The sequence below is a fragment of the Salvelinus sp. IW2-2015 genome, linkage group LG4q.1:29 (genome assembly GCF_002910315.2).
Source record: "Salvelinus sp. IW2-2015 linkage group LG4q.1:29, ASM291031v2, whole genome shotgun sequence".
Classification (NCBI taxonomy): Eukaryota; Metazoa; Chordata; class Actinopteri; order Salmoniformes; family Salmonidae; genus Salvelinus; species Salvelinus sp. IW2-2015.
This window is the reverse complement of record NC_036842.1, coordinates 83,266,947-83,285,254: the sequence shown is the minus strand read 5'-3', so window position 1 is coordinate 83,285,254 and position 18,308 is coordinate 83,266,947. Positions and strand designations below refer to the sequence as shown.

The 18,308-nt window shown below is 44.9% G+C and overlaps 1 protein-coding gene across 3 annotated transcripts in view; it reads left to right on the top strand.

The window, feature by feature from the left end:
- mical2b (microtubule associated monooxygenase, calponin and LIM domain containing 2b) overlaps positions 1-18,308 on the top strand; it is a 97,149-nt gene that overhangs the window by 26,897 nt on the left and 51,944 nt on the right. For all 3 annotated transcript variants that reach the window (XM_023985879.1, XM_023985880.2, XM_070443193.1), the window contains exons 4-13: positions 595-711; positions 5,549-5,650; positions 7,132-7,287; positions 7,823-7,923; positions 13,445-13,702; positions 14,299-14,414; positions 14,754-14,880; positions 15,012-15,102; positions 15,822-15,969; positions 16,972-17,171. In XM_023985879.1, coding sequence (XP_023841647.1) covers positions 595-711; positions 5,549-5,650; positions 7,132-7,287; positions 7,823-7,923; positions 13,445-13,702; positions 14,299-14,414; positions 14,754-14,880; positions 15,012-15,102; positions 15,822-15,969; positions 16,972-17,171 — 1,416 coding nt within the window. The remainder of the gene's footprint in view (positions 1-594; positions 712-5,548; positions 5,651-7,131; positions 7,288-7,822; positions 7,924-13,444; positions 13,703-14,298; positions 14,415-14,753; positions 14,881-15,011; positions 15,103-15,821; positions 15,970-16,971; positions 17,172-18,308) is intronic.

Here is an 18,308-nt window from a genome sequence, read left to right as displayed (position 1 = left end):
CTGCTGAGACAAACTGGCCTTCTGGTGTCATTTATCGGAACATTTGGCAACTGGGTGAATTATTCCCCCCCCCACGGAGATGTTTCCATAGAGATGTCCATCTTGTTCCTATGAGGCTTATTCTATCCCCATGTATGAGATGCTGCCTTTCCTGACCCTCTGTTTTAGTAATAGAGTCCTAAATACTCGCTGATATGGACAATGTTTCTCAGGTTAACTTGTGAAGTTGAAAACAACAGACTTACCAGCTGCTAGCTAGCTACACCTCAGAATGGAGTGGCAGTTCTCGAAGCCTAGCATGGCCACAGGTTATGAGACTAATTTTGTGTAGTTGGTTAAGTGTTGTCAGGTCTAAACTGTGTGGTTTGCGCCTTGAAAGCTGAACAGCCGTGGTACATTAGACCGTATACCAAGGGTATGACCAAGTTTATTTTTTACTGCTCTAATTATGTTGGCAACCAAATTATAATAGCAATAAGGCACCTCAGGCTTGTGGTATATGGCCAATATACCACGGTTTAGCTGTGGTATGTTGGCTATATACCACACCCTCTCTGGCCTTGTTGCCTAATTATACTTTGTATGTGTCTGAAGGTATTCGCCAGCTCCAGCTCATGCTACTGAAGGTCTCCCTCATTGTGGGGGTGGAGGTCCATGTCAACGTGGAGTTTGTCAAACTGTTGGAGCCACCGGAGAACCAGGAGAATGAAGGTGACTCTTTTGGTTCAGTCAGAAAATACAGCTTTTCCCACCTCTGGACAGGAACTGGTCATGTTTTTCGTCTTTCTGTCGAACACATTTCAATCCAACACAATGATATCAGGTCCAGCATCCGTCTGTGAAAGCATGGTTCAGCATTTTAAACCTCCATGCCATGTTAACATAACCTTGGCAAGCTGTCTAGTGCTGATGTTTGTTTCATGCTTAAATGTTTGTTAGAAATCTGCTTTTTACATTTCTGTTCATTGTTGTTCATGTTGAGTTTGTATGGTTAACACTATTGCTGATTTTCATTGGTTGGCTGCACTAGGTCTTTCTCTCCCTCAAGCCCTGGTACTTGATCAAAATGACATCACACGCCACAGATGGATTGGCTACTTCTCAATCTTGTGTTCTTGATTTAGAAACACGTGCTCGCATAATTCCATTTACGAGTAGAGGCTGCCTCTAGGTCTGCAGTGAAGCGCATATGCTTTGTAGGTCAGTTTTGCTTGCCTAATTTTAGTTGATGCAAAATCACATTTTATTTGTCACATACACATGGTTAGCAGTTAATGCGAGTGTAGCGAAATGCTTGTGCTTCTTGTTCCAACAGTGCAGTAATATCTAACAATTCCCCAACAACTACCTAATACACACATGTAAAGGGGTGAATGAGAGAATATGTATATGGATGAGCGATGGCCGAGCGGCATAGGCAAGGTGCAATAGATGGTATACAGTTGAATTCGGAAGTTTACATACACTTAGGTTGGAGTCATTAACTTGTTTTTCAACCACTCCACAAATGTCTTGTTAACAAAATATAGTTTTGGCAAGTCGGTTAGGACATCTACTTTGTGCATGACACAAGTAATTTTTGTTTACAGACAGATTATTTCACTTATAATTCACTTTATCACAATTCCAGTGGGTCAGAAGTTTACATACACTAAATTGACTGTGCCTTTAAACAGCTTGGAAAATTCCAGAAAATCATGTCATGCTTTAGAAGCTTCTGATAATTTGATTATGTAAATTAGTATGTACCTGTGGATGTACCTGTGGATGTATTTCTAGGCCTACCTTCAGACTCTGTGCTTCTTTGCTTAACATAATGAGAAAATCAAAAGAAATCAGCCACGACCTCAGAACTTTTTTTTTTAGACCTCCACAAGTCTGGTTCATCCTTGGGAGCAATTTTCAAACGCCTGAAGGTACCATGTTCATCTGGACAAACAATAGTACGCAAGTATGAACACCATGGGACCACGCAGCTGTCATACCGCTCAGGAAGGAGACGCGTTCTGTCTCCTAGAGATGAACGTACTTTGGTGCAAAAAGTGCAAATCAATCCCAGAACAACAGCAAAGGACCTTGTCAAGGTGCTGGAGGTAACAGGTACAAAGGTATCTATATCGACATAACCTGAAAGGCCACTCAGCATGGAAGAAGCCACTGCTCCAAATCACCAGAAAAAAGCTAGACTACGGTTTGTAACTGCACATGGGGACAAATATCGTACTTTTTGGAGAAATGTCCTCTGGTCTGATGAAACAAAAACAGAACTGTTTGGCCATAATGACCATCGTTATGTTTGGAGGTAAAAGGGGGAGGCTTGCAAGCCGAAGAACACCATCACAACCGTGATGCACGGGGTGGCAGCATCGGGGGTGCTTTGCTGCAGGAGGGACTGGTGCACTTCACAAAATAGATTGCATCATGAGGGAGGAAATTGATGTGGATATATTGAAGCAACAKCTCAAGACATCAGTCAGGAAGTTAAAGCTTGGTCGCAAATAGGTCTTCCAAATGGACAATAACCTGAAGCATACTTCCAAAGATGTGGCAAAATGATTTAAGGACAACGAAGTCAAGATATTGGAGTGGCCATCACAAAGCCCTGACCTCAATCCTATAGAAAATTTGTGGGCAGAACTGAAAAATAGTGTGCGAGCAAGGAGACCTACAAACCTGACTCAGAAACACCAGCTCTGTCAGGAGGAATGGGCCAAAATTCACCCAATTTATTGTGGGAAGCTTGTGGAAGGCTACCTAAAACGTTTGTCCCAAGTTAAACAATTTAAAGGCAATGCTACCAAATACAAATTGAGTGTATGTAAACTTCTGACCCACTGGGAATGTGATGAAAGAAATAAAAGCTGAAATCATTCTCTACTATTATTCTGACATTTCAAATTCTTAAAATAAAGTGGTGATCCTAACTGACCTAAGACAGGGAATTTTACTAGGATTAAATGTCAGGAATTGTGAAAAACTGAGTTTAAACATATTTGGCTAAGGCGTATGTAAACTTCCGACTTCAACTGTACATATATCAGTAATGTAAGATATGTAAACATTTTATTAAGAGTGCATTGTATAAAATGACTAGTGATCCATTTATTCAACTGGCCAGTGATTGGGTCTCAATGTAGGCAGCAGCCTCTGTTAGTAATTGCTGTTTAACAGTCTGATGGCTTTGAGATGGAAGCTGTTTTTTGTCTCTAGGTCCCAGCTTTGATGCACCTGTACTGACCTCTCCTTCTGGATGGGTATCGGTGTGAACAGGCAGTGGCTCGGGTGGTTGATGTCCTTGATGATCTTTTTGCTGTATGTGTCATGGAGGGCAGGTAGTTTGCCCCCGGTGATGCGTTGTGCGAACCGCACCACCCTCTGGAGAGCTTTGCAGTTGAGGGCGGTGCAGTTGCCGTACCAGGCTGCAATACAGCCCGACAGGATGCTCTCGACTGTGCATCTGTAAAAGTTTGTCAGGGTTTTGTGTGACAAGCCAAATTTCTTCAGCCTCCTGAGGTTGAGGTGCTGTTGCGCCTTCACCACTGTCTGTGTGGGTGGACCATTTCAGTTTGTCTGTGACGTGTACGCAGAGGCGTTTAAAACGTTCCACCTTCTCCACTGCTGTCCCTTCGATGTGGATATGGGGGTGCTCCCTCTGCTGTTTCCTGAAGTCCACAATCATCTCATTTTGATTTGTTGACGTACCAGTCAAAAGTTTGGACACACCTATTCATTCCATGGTTTTTCTTTATTTTTACTATTTTATACATAGTTGATGTCTTCACTATTAATCTACAATGAAATGACACACATGGAATCATGTAGTAACCAAAAAAAGTGTTAAACAATATATTTGAGATTCTTCAAAGTAGCCACCCTTTGCCTTGACAGCTTTGTACACTCTTGGCATTCTCTCAACCAGCTTCATGAGGTAGTCACCTTGAATGCATTTCAATTAACAGGTGTGCCTTGTTAATTTGTGGTATTTCTTTCCTTAATGCGTTTGAGCCATCAGTTGTTGTGACAAGGTAGCGGTGGTATTCAGAAGATAGACCAAGAACAGCTCAAATAAGCAAAGAGAAATGACAGTCCATTTTTACTTTAAGACATGGTCAGTCAATCTGGATAATGTCAACCACTTTGAAAGTTTTTCAATTGCAGTTGCAAAGACCAAGAGCTATGAAGAGACTGGCTCTCATGAGGACCACCACAGGAAAGGGAGACCCGTAAGTTCATTAGAGTTAACTGCTCCTCAGATTGCAGGCCAAATAAATGCTTCAGAGTTCAAAGAACAGACACCTCTCAACATCAACTTTTCAGAGGAGACTGTGTGAATCGGGCCTCCATGGTTGAGTTGCTGCAAAGAAACCACTACTAAAGGACACCAATAATAAGAAGACTTGCTTGGGCCAAGAAACACGAGCAATAGACATTAAACCAGTGGAAATCTAAGTCCAAATTTGAGATTTTTGGTTCCAACCGCTGTGTCTTTGTGAAACGCAGAGTAGGTGAACAATTGATCTCTGCATGTGTGGTTCATACCATGAAGCGTGGGGGTGCTTTGCTGGTAACACTTGGTGAATTATTTAGAATTCAAGGCACACTTAACCAGCATTACTACCACAACATTCTGCATCAATTTGCCAGTCCCACTAAGCACAAACCAGATGGGAATTAATTTTGTTTTTCATCAGGACAATGACTGAACACACCTCCAGGCTGTGTAATGGCAGACAACAAGTGCTCAGCATATGTGGGAACTCCTTCAAGATTGTTGTTAAAGCATTCCAGGTGAAGTTGGTTGAGAGCGTGCCCAGAGTGTGCAAAGCTGTCAAGGCAAAGGGGGTTTACTTTGAAGAATCTCAAATAAAATATATTTTGATTTAACACTTTTGGTTACTACATGATTTTATAGTAATGTTTTAACTATTATTCTACAATGTAAAAAAAATAAAAACCATTGAATGAGTCACTCATCTCATGACTAGTACTGTATATTTCTGAAGCTGTATTCCATAGTCCCTCAGCTGCACTTACATCCCCACTTGATTTTAAACATTGAATTTGAAAAAAAAAAACTATTTTACCCCCGTTAGTTTTTATACTGTAGCATGTGGTTGTCATTCGACTGATAAAGATGGGAGACGAGCTTAAATTTAGGGTTGCAATGTGTCCTCTGCAGCAGTGACGATGTTCTTAAGTGGGTACCTTAGGAGAATGTGCCGTGGGCACGGTGTGTTTCTGTGAGACTGTGACAGAAGTGTTGAGCTGATATGGAGAGGGTCTCTGTTCTCTCTGCGTCATTGCCACTTACCACGCTGCGTTGTGAAAGATTACAAACCCTCAGCAAGACTTCAGCTATTTATAATTGGAGACAACTTAGCTGTGTTTTTAACAGTGCCTTCACATTAATCAAAAAGCACAATGTAGTGACTTGTAATCAATAACAAACATATATCAAATGCAACCTTAACAGTAATAGAAAATGTTGACTATTGCTGTATTGTTATGGCTTTCCACTGCCATATACTGTATGTTGTCCTTTTTCCAGGGCCTGGATGGAGAGCAGAGATCAGACCAGAAAACCACCCCCTCGTTGACTTTGACTTTGACGTGGTGATTGGCGCAGATGGACGCAGAAACACGCTAGACGGTGAGCAGAACACATGATGGAGACGTTATTTGCTCTACACACGATGTTTGACTGTGTAAACATTTAAAGTTGTCTGTAAGACTCTTGGGCATGGCTGAAGTTGCACACCTGAACAATATAAGCCTGGTCTTGGAAACATGTTCAACTAAAGGAGCAAAAACAACAATTTGTCCCTTAGCTTGCCAGTCATAAACACTTTATGGTCATGAAATGCTTTCAATTTCAGTCATGTCTTAAGGGGTAAAGTCCAATAGAGCTGCACACAAGTTGTTCCAGGATGTGAGAGAACATGCCTGAGGGAATAGGTTGTACTGGGCTATTAACCTACATTTTTGGTAATTAAACAACTAATTGACCAACATTTAATTAGTATTTTTTTCGAGCCCAACTCTCCGTTTCTCTAGAGAAATCCAATCATTCACAAGAGAAATCAAGAAGTATGTGGGACGCTGGGCTGAAGGGAGTTGTAGTTTTCATTAAGCAAATATTCAACCTAGTTTAACACAAACTTGGTTATTAACTACAATGACCATAATGTATTGCACCTGTTTTTTCCAAGTCAGCCAGATGGATACACTGTTATGCCTGCTAGGTTAGCTACACACAGACCATGAGAGAGGAATGAACACAACGATGAGAGAGAGGGATCGAGACAAGTCATACTTTAACGAACTATCTACTTTGCACTAGTAAAACTATTTTGTCAGACAGCTCTGCAGCATACTTTGGCTGGCTAGCCTAGCTAAATTGGATGACTGAAGATGGCACAAAGATAACATTGGGTGGCTGCTACTGCCTGAGCAGAGATGTGAAGATGTTTTTAAAGAATTAAAAATAATAGTAATCAAAAACAAAGTAATACACACTTAAATATTGTATTACTTCAATAGGAAGTTACTATGATGTCTACAGTATGTGGATATGACAGACAATGGAACATTTTCATTGTTTTGGCAATTGAATGTTCACTATTTTTGGCTTTGGAATTTCTATTAAAAAGCTAATTGAAATCAAGCCGTGATAATTTTAGAGTACTTGTCTTCATCTGCAGTTAACTCTATATAGTGCATGTTATCTTTGACCTGTGTCAGAGCACATTACCCAGAAGTCTCCCGGAGAAGATGAACAGCTGGTATACAGATGGAATCTGGTCATGTGACTGGTGAAAGTCTATTACAGTATTTGGATAAGTCTTGAGTGTAGTCTGTATCTAAAAAAGAAAATGCATGGGTTAGTTGTCACCCAGACAGGAGTATTGCTCAGACAAAGTTTGAAGGTAGTATTTTAAAATGCCCCTAATGCTTTTTGTTCTATATCATCATCTTAACCTTTACCAGCCTGTTTTTCCTTAACACTATGTAATAAAAAAGTATTGTTCTGACTTATCACAATCTGACTCAGTTTAATCTGGTATAAAATGATTAACTTCCTAGATGTTGAGTGTCATCAGAACAATAACAATGTTTTGCCGCATACTGTAGGTTTCAGGAGGAAAGAGTTCCGGGGCAAGCTGGCCATAGCCATCACAGCCAACTTCGTTAACAGGAATACCACAGCCGAGGCCAAGGTGGAGGAGATCAGCGGCGTGGCCTTCATCTTCAACCAGAAGTTCTTCCTGGAGCTCAAAGAGGAAACCGGTGGGCCATCTCACAAACCTGACCCCACACACACCTTCTGTACCACTCTCCAGGGCATTGACCTCTAGCCAAGCCTTAGACCTGTTTGTGCGGTCTTGCCAACTCTTATGGTCTTTGATGTGCGGTCAGGCTAATTTACCTGGAATGGTGATACCCTAGGTGTCATCACATCAGTCCATTGGGAACCGCAATAAAGTTTTAATCCATGAAACCAGTGTGTCTCCTACTAAGGGAGTGTTTTGCTGAAGTACCAGCAGATAAGATGTTTCCCATGCTAACACACCATGGAGGATCTAGTGCTGCTGATTCTAGCAGCCTGCTTGGCTTTGTGAGGTTCAGCAGTGTGAAGACAGGCTGGAATCTCCTCCCTTCAAATCACCTCTTAATGACAGGGTCGTGTACCATCACACATTGGTCATGATACACACCGCATTTGGGACATGATCCTCCCACTGGCCGTGTCAAACAATTTGGTTGTATGGTCAACATGACTGACATAGTTTTTATGAAGCTTTGTGTTGTCTTGTGATTGCAGGGATTGATCTGGAGAACATTGTGTACTACAGAGACCACACACACTATTTTGTGATGACCGCAAAGAAGCAGAGTCTGCTGGACAAGGGAGTCATCATTTATGTGAGTTTTGTTTTGCTACTTTGTGCTCAATATGCCACTCTCCCACAGCGCAGATATTTACAGCTGTGCCATTGTGCCCCATCTGCCAGAGGGTGCTAAATCGCAGCCGTGACATTAAACTGGGAATAAAAACACAAGACTAGATGTATTTGTGCGGGTAATATGTGTTGCTGGGTGAGAAGGATGTGTTGGAGAGGAGGGGTCTTAACTAGATGTGTGTGTGGACGCACGTGTTTAACTAGAAGTGTGGACGCACGCGTTTAACGAGACGTGTGGGGGGGTGGAAGCTCAAATCAAATTTTATTTGTCACATACACAAGGTTAGCAGATGTTAATGCGAGTGTAGCGAAATGCTTGTGCTTCTAGCTCCGACCATGCAGTAATATCTAAAAAGTAATCTAACAATTTCACAACGACTACCTTATATACACACACAAGTGTAAAGGAATGAATAAGAATATGTACATATAAATATATGGATGAGCGATGGCCGAACGGCATAGGCAAGATGCAGTAGATGGTATAGAGTACAGTATATACATTTGAGATGAGTATTGTAGGGTATGTAAACATTATTTAAAGTGGCTAGTGATACATTTATTACATACATTTTTCATTATTAAAGTGGCTAGAGATGAGTCAGTATGTTGGCAGCAGCCACTCAATATTAGTGATGGCTGTTTAACAGTCTGATGGCCTTGAGATAGAAGCTGTTTTTCAGTCTCTCGGTCCCTGCTTTGATGCACCTGTACTGACCTCGCCTTCTGGATGGTAGCGGGGTGAACAGGCAGTGGCTCGGGTGGTTGTTGTCCTTGATGATCTTTATGGCCTTCCTGTGACATCGGGTGGTGTAGGTGTCCTTTTATAATGTGTGTGGACGCACGCGTTTAACTAGACGTGTGTGTGGACGCACGCGTTTAACTAGACGTGTGTGTGTGTGGACGCACGCGTTTAACTAGAGGTTGGTGTGCCTTGTGGACGCAACGCGTTTACTAACGTGTGTGTGGACGCACGCGTTTAACTAGACGTTGTGTGGACGCACGCGTTTAACTAGACGTGTGTGTGGACGCACGCGTTTAACTAGACGTGTGTGTGGACGCACGCGTTTAACTAGACGTGTGTGTGGACGCACGCGTTTAACTAGACGTGTGTGTGGACGCACGCGTTAACTAGAGTGTGTTGGACGCACGCGTTTAACTAGACGTGTGTGTGTGGACGCACGCGTTTAACTAGACGTGGTGTGTGGACGCACGCGTTTAACTAGACGTGTGTGTGTGTGGACGCACGCGTTTAACTAGACGTGTGTGTGTGTGACGCACGCGTTTAACTAGACGTGGTGTGTGTGGACGCACGCGTTTAACTAGACGTGTGTGTGTGGACGCGAGCGTTTAACTAGACGTGTTGTGTGGACGCACGCGTTTAACTAGACGTGTGTGTGGACGCACGCGTTTAACTAGACGTGTGTGTGGACGCACGCGTTTAACTAGACGTGTGTGTGGACGCACGCGTTTAACTAGACGTGTGTGTGGACGCACGCGTTTAACTAGACGTGTGTGTGGACGCACGCGTTTAACTAGACGTCGTGTGGTTGTGGACGCACGCGTTTAACTAGACGTGTGTGTGTGTGTGGACGCACGCGTTTAACTAGACGTGTGTGTGTGTGGACGCACGCGTTTAACTAGACGTGTGTGTTGTGGACGCACGCGTTTAACTAGACGTGTGTGGTGTTGTGACGCACGCGTTTAACTAGACGTGTGTGTGTGTGTGGACGCACGCGTTTAACTAGACGTGTGTGTGTGTGTGGACGCACGCGTTTAACTAGACGTGTGTGTGTGTGTGGACGCACGCGTTTAACTAGACGGTGTGTGTGTGAGCCGCGTTAACTAGACGTGTGTGTGTGGACGCACGCGGTAACTAGACGTGTGTGTGTGTGTGTGGACGCACGCGTTTAACTAGACGTGGTGTGTGTGTGTGGACGCACGCGTTTAACTAGACGTGTGTGTGTGTGTGGACGCACGCGTTTAACTAGCGTGTGTGTGTGTGTGTGTGGACGCACGCGTTTAACTAGACGTGTGTGTGTGTGTGTGTGGACGCACGCGTTTAACTAGACGTGTGTGTGTGTGTGTGGACGCACGCGTTTAACTAGACGTGTGTGTGGTGTGTTGTGGACGCACGCGTTTAACTAGACGTGTGGTGTGTTGTGTGTGGTGTGTGGACGCACGCGGTTAACTAGACGTGTGTGTTGGACGCACGCGTTTAACTAGACGTGTGTGTGGACGCACGAGGTTTAACTAGACGTGTGTGTGTGTGTGGGACGCACGCGTTTAACTAGACGGTGTTGTGTGTGTGTGTTGTGTACGCACGCGTTTAAATAGACGTGTGTGTGTGTGTGGATCGTAACAGTATAACTTTAAACCGTCCCCTCGCCCGACACGGGCGCGAACCAGGGACCCTCTGCACACATCAACAGTCGCCCACGAAGCGTCGTTACCCATCGCTCCCAAAAAGCCGCGGCCCTTGCAGAGCAAGGGGAAACCCTACTTAAGTCTCAGAGCAAGTGACGTAACTGATTGAAACGCTACTAGCGCGTACCCGCTAACTAGCTAGCCATTTCACATCCGTTACACTCACCCCCCTTTCAACCTCCTCCTTTTCCGCAGCAACCAGTGATCCGGTCAACAGCATCAATGTAACAGTATAACTTTAAACCGTCCCCTCGCCCGACACGGGCGCGAACCAGGGACCCTCTGCACACATCAACAACGGTCGCCCACGAGGCATCGTTACCCATCGCTCCACAAAGGCCACGGCCCTTGCAGAGCAAGGGGAAACCCTACTAAGTCTCAGAGCAAGTGACGTAACTGATTGAAACGCTACTAGCGCGTACCCGCTAACTAGCTAGCCATTTCACATCCGTTACAGACGCACCGTTTAACTAGACGTGTGTGTGTGTGTGTGTGTGTGTGTGGACGCACGCGTTTAACTAGACGTGTGTGGATGCACGCGTTTAACTAGACGTGTGTGTGTAAGTGGACGCACGCGTTTAACTAGACGTGGTGTGTGTGTGGACGCACGCGTTTAACTAGACGTGTGTGTGTGGACGCACGCGTTTAACTAGACGTGTGTGTTTGTGTGTGTGTGGACGCACGCGTTTAACTAGACGTGTGTGTGTGTTTGTGTGTGTTGGACGCACGCGTTTAACTAAGTGTGTGTGTGGACGCACGCGTTAACTAGACGTGTGTGTGTGTGTGTGTGTGTGTGTGTGTGTGTGTGGACGCACGCTTTAACTAGACGTGTGTGTGTGGACGCACGCGTTTAACTAGACGTGTGTGTGTGGACGCACGCGTTTCGACTAGACGTGTGTGTGTGGACGCACGCGTTTAACTAGACGTGTGTGTTGGACGCACGCGTTTAACTAGACGTGTGTGTGTGTGTGTGTGTGTGGACGCACGCGTTTAACTAGGGGTGTGTGTGTGTGTGTGTGTGGACGCACGCGTTTAACTAGACGTGTGTGTGTGTGACGCACGCGTTTAACTAGACGTGTGGTGTGTGACGCACGCGTTTAACTAGACGTGTGTGTGTGTGACGCACGCGTTTAACTAGACGCGTGTGTGTGTGGGACGCACGCGTTTAACTAGACGTGTGTGTGTTGGGACGCACGCGTTTAACTAGACGGTGTGTGTGTGGACGCACGCGTTTAACTAGACGTGTGTGTGTGGACGCACGCGTTTAACTAGACGTGTGTGTGTGACGCACGCGTTTAAACTAGACGTGTGTGTGTGTGACGCACGCGTTTAACTAGACGTGTGTGTGTGGGACGCACGCGTTTAAACTAGACTGTGTGTGTGTGTGGACGCACGCGTTTAACTAGACGTGTGTGGACGCACGCGTTAACTAGAGTGTGTGGACGCACGCGTTTAACTAGACGTGTGTGGACGCACGCGTTTAACTAGACGTGTGTGGACGCACGCGTTTAACTACGCGGTTGAACTAGACGTGTGTGTGTGTGGACGCACGCGTTTAACTAGACGTGTGTGGACGCACGCGTTTAACTAGACGTGTGTGTATGTGTGGACGCACGCGTTTAAACTAGACGTGGTGTGTGTGTTGGACGCACGCGTTTAACTAGACGTGTGTGGACGCACGCGTTTAACTAGACTGTGTGTGGACGCACGCGCTTTAACTAGACGTGTGTGTGTGTGTGGACGCACGCGTTTAACTAGACGTGTGTGTGGTGACGCACGACGTTTAACTGACGTGTGTGTGTGTGTGGACGCACGCGTTTAACTAGACGTGTGTGTGGACGCACGCTTTAACTAGACGTGTGTGACGCACGCCTTAACTAGACGTGTGTGTGTGGACGACGCGTTTAACTAGACGTGTGTGTGTGGACGCACGCTTTAACTAGACGCTGTGTGTGTGGACGCACGCGTTTAACTAGACGTGTGTGGACGCGCGCGTTTAACTAGACGTGTGTGACGCGCGCGTTTAACTAGACGTGTGTGACGCCGCGTTTAACTAGACGTTGTGGACGCGCGCGTTTAACTAGACGTGTGTGGACGCACGCGTTTAACTAGACGTGGGTGTGTGTGTGGACGCACGCGTTTAACTAGACGTGTGTGTGTAGTAGGCTGTGTGTGTGTGTGTGGACGCACGCGTTTAACTAGGACGTGTGTGGTGTGTGGGACGCACGCGTTTAACTAGACGCACGGTTAACCAGACGTTGTGTGTGTGTGTGGACGCACGCGTTTAACTAGGCGTGTGTGTGTGTGTGGACGCACGCGTTTAACTAGACGTGTTTAACTATGTGTCAGTCGGCACCAGTGATTACCCCGCCCCATTTCATTAGCATCCACAGGGAGGCACATCTCTCTCAAACCCAGCATGTTTGGGAGAGAGGCCCAGACAGTCGGCAACGGCCTCGTTTTCATGAGTTATAACGATGAGTATTCTCTCGCTACAGGAAGTAGTGTCCTCTGAGAGGATAAGGGTGATTGGTGGTGTTATTATTACAACAGTACTCATTGTATCAGGATGAGGTCTATTAACAGACACTGCCCTCCCAGGCTTAATTTCCATATCAGATGTTTTGTTTCCGAAGGCTCGTTTTCATTTCATATCCTCACTTTGTGAAGATCGAGTCCTCATCCCTCCTGCTCTGAATGTGACCTCCGTATGTCGTCTTAACTCTAATTATTGCACTGCTGCCTTGACTGATTAGTTGTCATCAAGCTCTTGAATTGCATCTTAGTTCCTACAATGAAAATAAGTTTTGATAAAATAATGGTGATTGCCTGTGTTAGCGTTGATCTGTAAGAATAATGGGGTAGAAGTGTAACCCCTGTAATTGCTTGTTCCCTGAGGTGAGACCTGTTCCTTTTGATGTTTCATTAGCTGGCCCCAGTTATAGTCTACAACCATCTCTATGGCTGCAACTAGGGCCTGGTGAAGGTAGAGCTCTGATCCTTTCGGAGCAATACCACTGATTTCCCATCAACCCTCCCTTTTTCTTGTCCTGCAGGATCACGTTGAAACAGAGAAGCTGCTGGGCCGAGACAACGTGAACCAGGAGGCTCTTCTCTCCTACGCCCGTGAGGCGGCCGACTTTGGCACCAACTACCAGTTGCCCTCTCTAGACTACGCCATCAACCACTGCAGCCAGCCCGACGTGGCCATGTTCGACTTCACCTGCATGTACGCCTCGGAGAACGCAGCTCTTGTCAGGGAGAAGTACGGACACCAGCTACTTGTGTCCCTGGTGGGGGACAGTCTACTGGAGGTGAAGGGGGGGGGTTGTAGAAAAATGTAGCAGAAAACAAAGACTAATTTCTTATTGGACAACTTAAGGTTTTTCCTCTGTTTCAAATAGTTTTTCATCTCTTTGGTGCCTAATAAATATGACGCAGGTATAGATCACTGTTCATTTCATTCCTCGCTCTAGTGCCAGTCGATATTTAAAGCTTTGCCTAAATGTCTCAAGTCACAAGAGCCAACAGTAGATGTGTTGTATGTGCAATTAAATCCTGTTTCAACTTGTTTGAAGAAACAAATGTGGGAATGGTTTTCTGGGGATGGTTTTCCTTTGGGGTGGTTCCAGTAGATCAGATGAGGATGGTTTTCCTTTGGGGTGGTTCCAGTAGATCAGATGAGCATGGTTTTCCTTTGGNAGATGAGCATGGTTTTCCTTTGGGGTGGTTCCAGTAGATCAGATGAGGATGGTTTTCCTTTGGGGTGGTTCCAGTAGATCAGATGAGCATGGTTTCCCCCACACATTCCCTATTGGCAGATTCTGAACATTTCTAGTTTGCTTATTGTCGCTCAACTACTGGTGTGTCTCCTGAATGTATTGACCCTGTACATGTTCTCTTTCTCTAGCCCTTCTGGCCCATGGGGACTGGCTGTGCTCGAGGCTTCCTGGCTGCCTTTGACACGGTGTGGATGGTGAGGGGCTGGGTGCAGGGCAAGACCCCCCTGGAGATCCTGGCAGAAAGGTACTACAGTAGGCTGTGACTGAAGGGATGTGACTGAAGTAATATGTAAGTCCACACACAGACCTAATGGGATGAGTTTCTATGACTTCATCCATAATGATGAGAAACTAGTTTCAGTAACTGAAAAAATTGCTGTCAGGTGTCTACATTCAAATTAGGATTAGATCCATGTTACAGGTTAGTAAATGTTTGGTTATCCTATTGGTGGACATTAAGGTGATTGTTTTTATTTTATTATTAAAGCATTTTTTGTGGTGTTTACTGTTCCCCAATGTAACAGGTCATCTGTTGTTTTGCTTTTAACAGAAAATGAATGATCATCTTCTGTTACGTTTGTAGGGAGAGTCTCTACAGGCTATTACCCCAAACAACGACAGAGAACATCTCAAAGAACTTTGAGCAGTACACCATTGACCCGGTAACACGGTACCCCAACCTCAACTCCAGCTGTGTCAAGCCACATCAGGTCTGTCTGAGATGGAGAGTACCTCACACTTTAAACAGGTTGTTTTATTTAGAACAGTTGACATTAACATGCTTGACATGTATTGACATTTTCATGTTAAAGAAACTCATCACGCGAGCTCTCTCTCTCAGGTGTGTCACCTGTTCTTAGACGGGCAGCAGGACTCCTATCCTCTGGAATGCTGTGGACCCACACATAGATCTGTCAGTCTCTCCAGACGAGGTGAGTCTTCACGAAAACAGACTGACCACAGTCTGAGACCTGGCATTTCTCAGGCCTGTCATCTCTGACTAACCCATGTCTGATGCATCATCCTCTAATCATATCACAGGCTCAGACACAGCCAGGACATAGAAATACATTACGTCTGCAGTTCCACCCATCATGGATCATTGACTTGAATGGGAACGTCTGTTCTACAGGTAGCCTAGTGGTTAAGAGCGTTGGGCTAGTAACCGAAAGGTCGCTGTTCAGTCTGTTAGGGGATTCGAACCAATCTGTTTATGTGCCCTTGAGCAAGGCACTAAATGCTAATTGCTCTGGATAGCAGTGTCTGCTAAATGACTCAAATGATTTTTGAGTGTATGGGGCAGGAGCTGACCGTGAGGATCGGTCATTAGGACATAATGGCTCCTCGTGACGTTCTATTGGTACTCTATCTCGTTGTCCAATGAACTTTCCTCAGCTGACAGTTAAGCCATTGTTCCTTTTTATTATCACAGTTACAGGCTGGCACATTGAACAGGGTCAAACATGCCCAACAAAAGTGTGTGCTGACCTACGTTCCCCTTCCCTCATACTCCCTTAACTTTGAGGTGTTATTACACCACTGTGATGTCTATGAACTGTAGCCTGGTGTGTTTATCTTTCTCCGTGGGTTTTGTTATTTGGTGAGGATGTCAGTGATTGGCTGACTGATTGGTTGACACCTCTTCTTCCAGAGTCGGACATCCGGCCAAGCCGCCTCCTCACCTGGTGTCAGAAGCAGACTCTGGGTTATAGAGGCGTGGACGTCACCAACCTCACCTCCTCCTGGAAGAGTGGCCTGGCGCTCTGTGCTCTTATACACCTCATGCGACCTGACCTCATGTGAGAGAACACACATATGTATATACATTGTATACACACACACATTGTACACACACACACAGTCGTGGTCTTAACGCCATCATCAAAGCACACACTGGTTATCATCTTGTCTGTGACCGTGCACTGCCTTTGGTTCTGTCACATGTTATGCTGTTGAAAATGTCAACAGTGACATTGATTATACTGTTGACAAAACTTCTGTTAAACTTAAGGTGTGGGACTCAAGTTAAACTGTCCTGAACTTTGTAGGAAACAGCTAGATTTGTCTATGTAGAGAAATGGCCCAAACCACACAAAGGAAAGAGCATTTGGTTATCATATTGCACTCCAAATGTTTATAAAGTATTTGAACTTACAGTATTAGATACTGACTGCACTTATTAGCACCACACCTTGAAATGTTTCTGGTTTACCTAAATGATAAATGGGTTTTATCCCTTACGCTGTGTCAAATGGGTCTTATCCCTTACGCTGTGTCAAATGGGTCTTATCCCTTACGCTGTGTCAAATGGGTCTTATCCCTTACGCCTGTTGTCAAAGGGTCTTATCCCTTACGCTGTGTCAAATGGGTCTTATCCCTTACGCTGTGTCAAATGGGTCTTATCCCTTACGCTGTGTCAAATGGGTCTTATCCCTTACGCTGTGTCGATGCAGTCTGAGAGGGCTGGGGATGCAGTCGTGATGACCTCATCCCTCTGGCTCTAGCTCCCAATTGGGTAATCCCACCCACCTTCCTTTCTGTGTCACCGGTGTATGTGATTGGTTCGTTCTGAATTAAACCCTTTTATTGAAAGGAAACATGTTCATAACATTACTAGGGCTGTTGCGAAGGGCCTGAGATCGCACCTTTTCAGTTCCCCTTTCATCGCTCTGGTGTGGAAAGCAGAACGATATAAAATGCATCATTAAACCAACATTCTCACTTCATCGGGGAAACATCTTTATTGAGATCTTATAGGATGTAAACCTGATGCCTCTTCTCTTTCTCTCTCTCCATCCTAGTGACTTTGACTCCCTGAATGAGGAGGACTCAGCCAAGAACAACCAGCTGGCCTTTGACATAGCAGAGCGTGAATTTGGTATCCAGCCTGTGACCACGGGGAAGGAGATGGCTCTGGACCAGGACCCAGACAAGCTGATGATGGTGCTGTACATCTCTAAGGTTTACGAGATGTTCCGCAACTCACCTGCATCCATCACTGGTAGGCTGCTGTTCTGGGTCGTTCTCTCACGCCTCATCTGATGCCACAGTACAACACACTTCCAGAAGTAGCTACTGCATACACGGCCCCTGCTCAAGAGTCTACTTCCTGAAGCGCCAGAAATGTAAACTCCATGCACAACAGTTACATAATGGTACCCGATATTCCGAAGTGTTACCTACCATACTACATATGGAAAATAATGTTGCTATAATGCCTACTATTCTCCATAAATTACTCCATAAATGTGGAGTTTTACTACTTCTAAGGTATGCTATATTTCAGTTACATGCAGTATTCTGAAGGTTAGATTGAGGTAAGCTTCAATCCATAATGAGGATGGTGTGTGACTGAACGGTTATGACTTTGCGTCTGTCATGGTAGGATAGGATTGCATGTTACACATACAGTTGAAGTTGGAAGTTTACATACACCTTAGCCAAATACATTTAAACTCAGTTTTTCACAATTCCTGACATTTAATCCTAGTAAAAATTCCCTGTCTTAGGTCAGTTAGGATCACCACTTTATTTTAAGAATTTGAAATGTCAGAATAATAGTAGAGAATGATTTCAGCTTTTATTTCTTTCATCACATTCCCAGTGGGTCAGAAGTTTACATACACTCAATTAGTATTTGGTAGCATTGCCTTTAAATTGTTTAACTTGGGACAAACGTTTTAGGTAGCCTTCCACAAGCTTCCCACAATAAGTTGGGTGAATTTTGGCCCATTCCTCCTGACAGAGCTGGTGTTTCTGAGTCAGGTTTGTAGGTCTCCTTGCTCGCACACTGTTTTTCAGTTCTACCCACAAATTTTCTATAGGATTGAGGTCAAGGCTTTGTGATGGCCACTCCAATACCTTGACTTTGTTGTCCTTAAGCCATTTTGCCACAACTTTAGAAATATGCTTGGGGTCATTGTCCATTTGGAAGACCGATTTGCAACCAAGCTTTAACCTCCTGACTGATGTCTTGAGATGTTGCTTCAATATATCCACATAATTTTCCTCACGCATGATACCATCTATTTTGTGAAGTGCACCAGTCCCTCCTGCAGCAAAGCACCCCCACAACATCATGATGCCATCCCCGTGCTTCACGGTTGGGATGGTGTTCTCAGGCTTGCAAGCCTCCCCC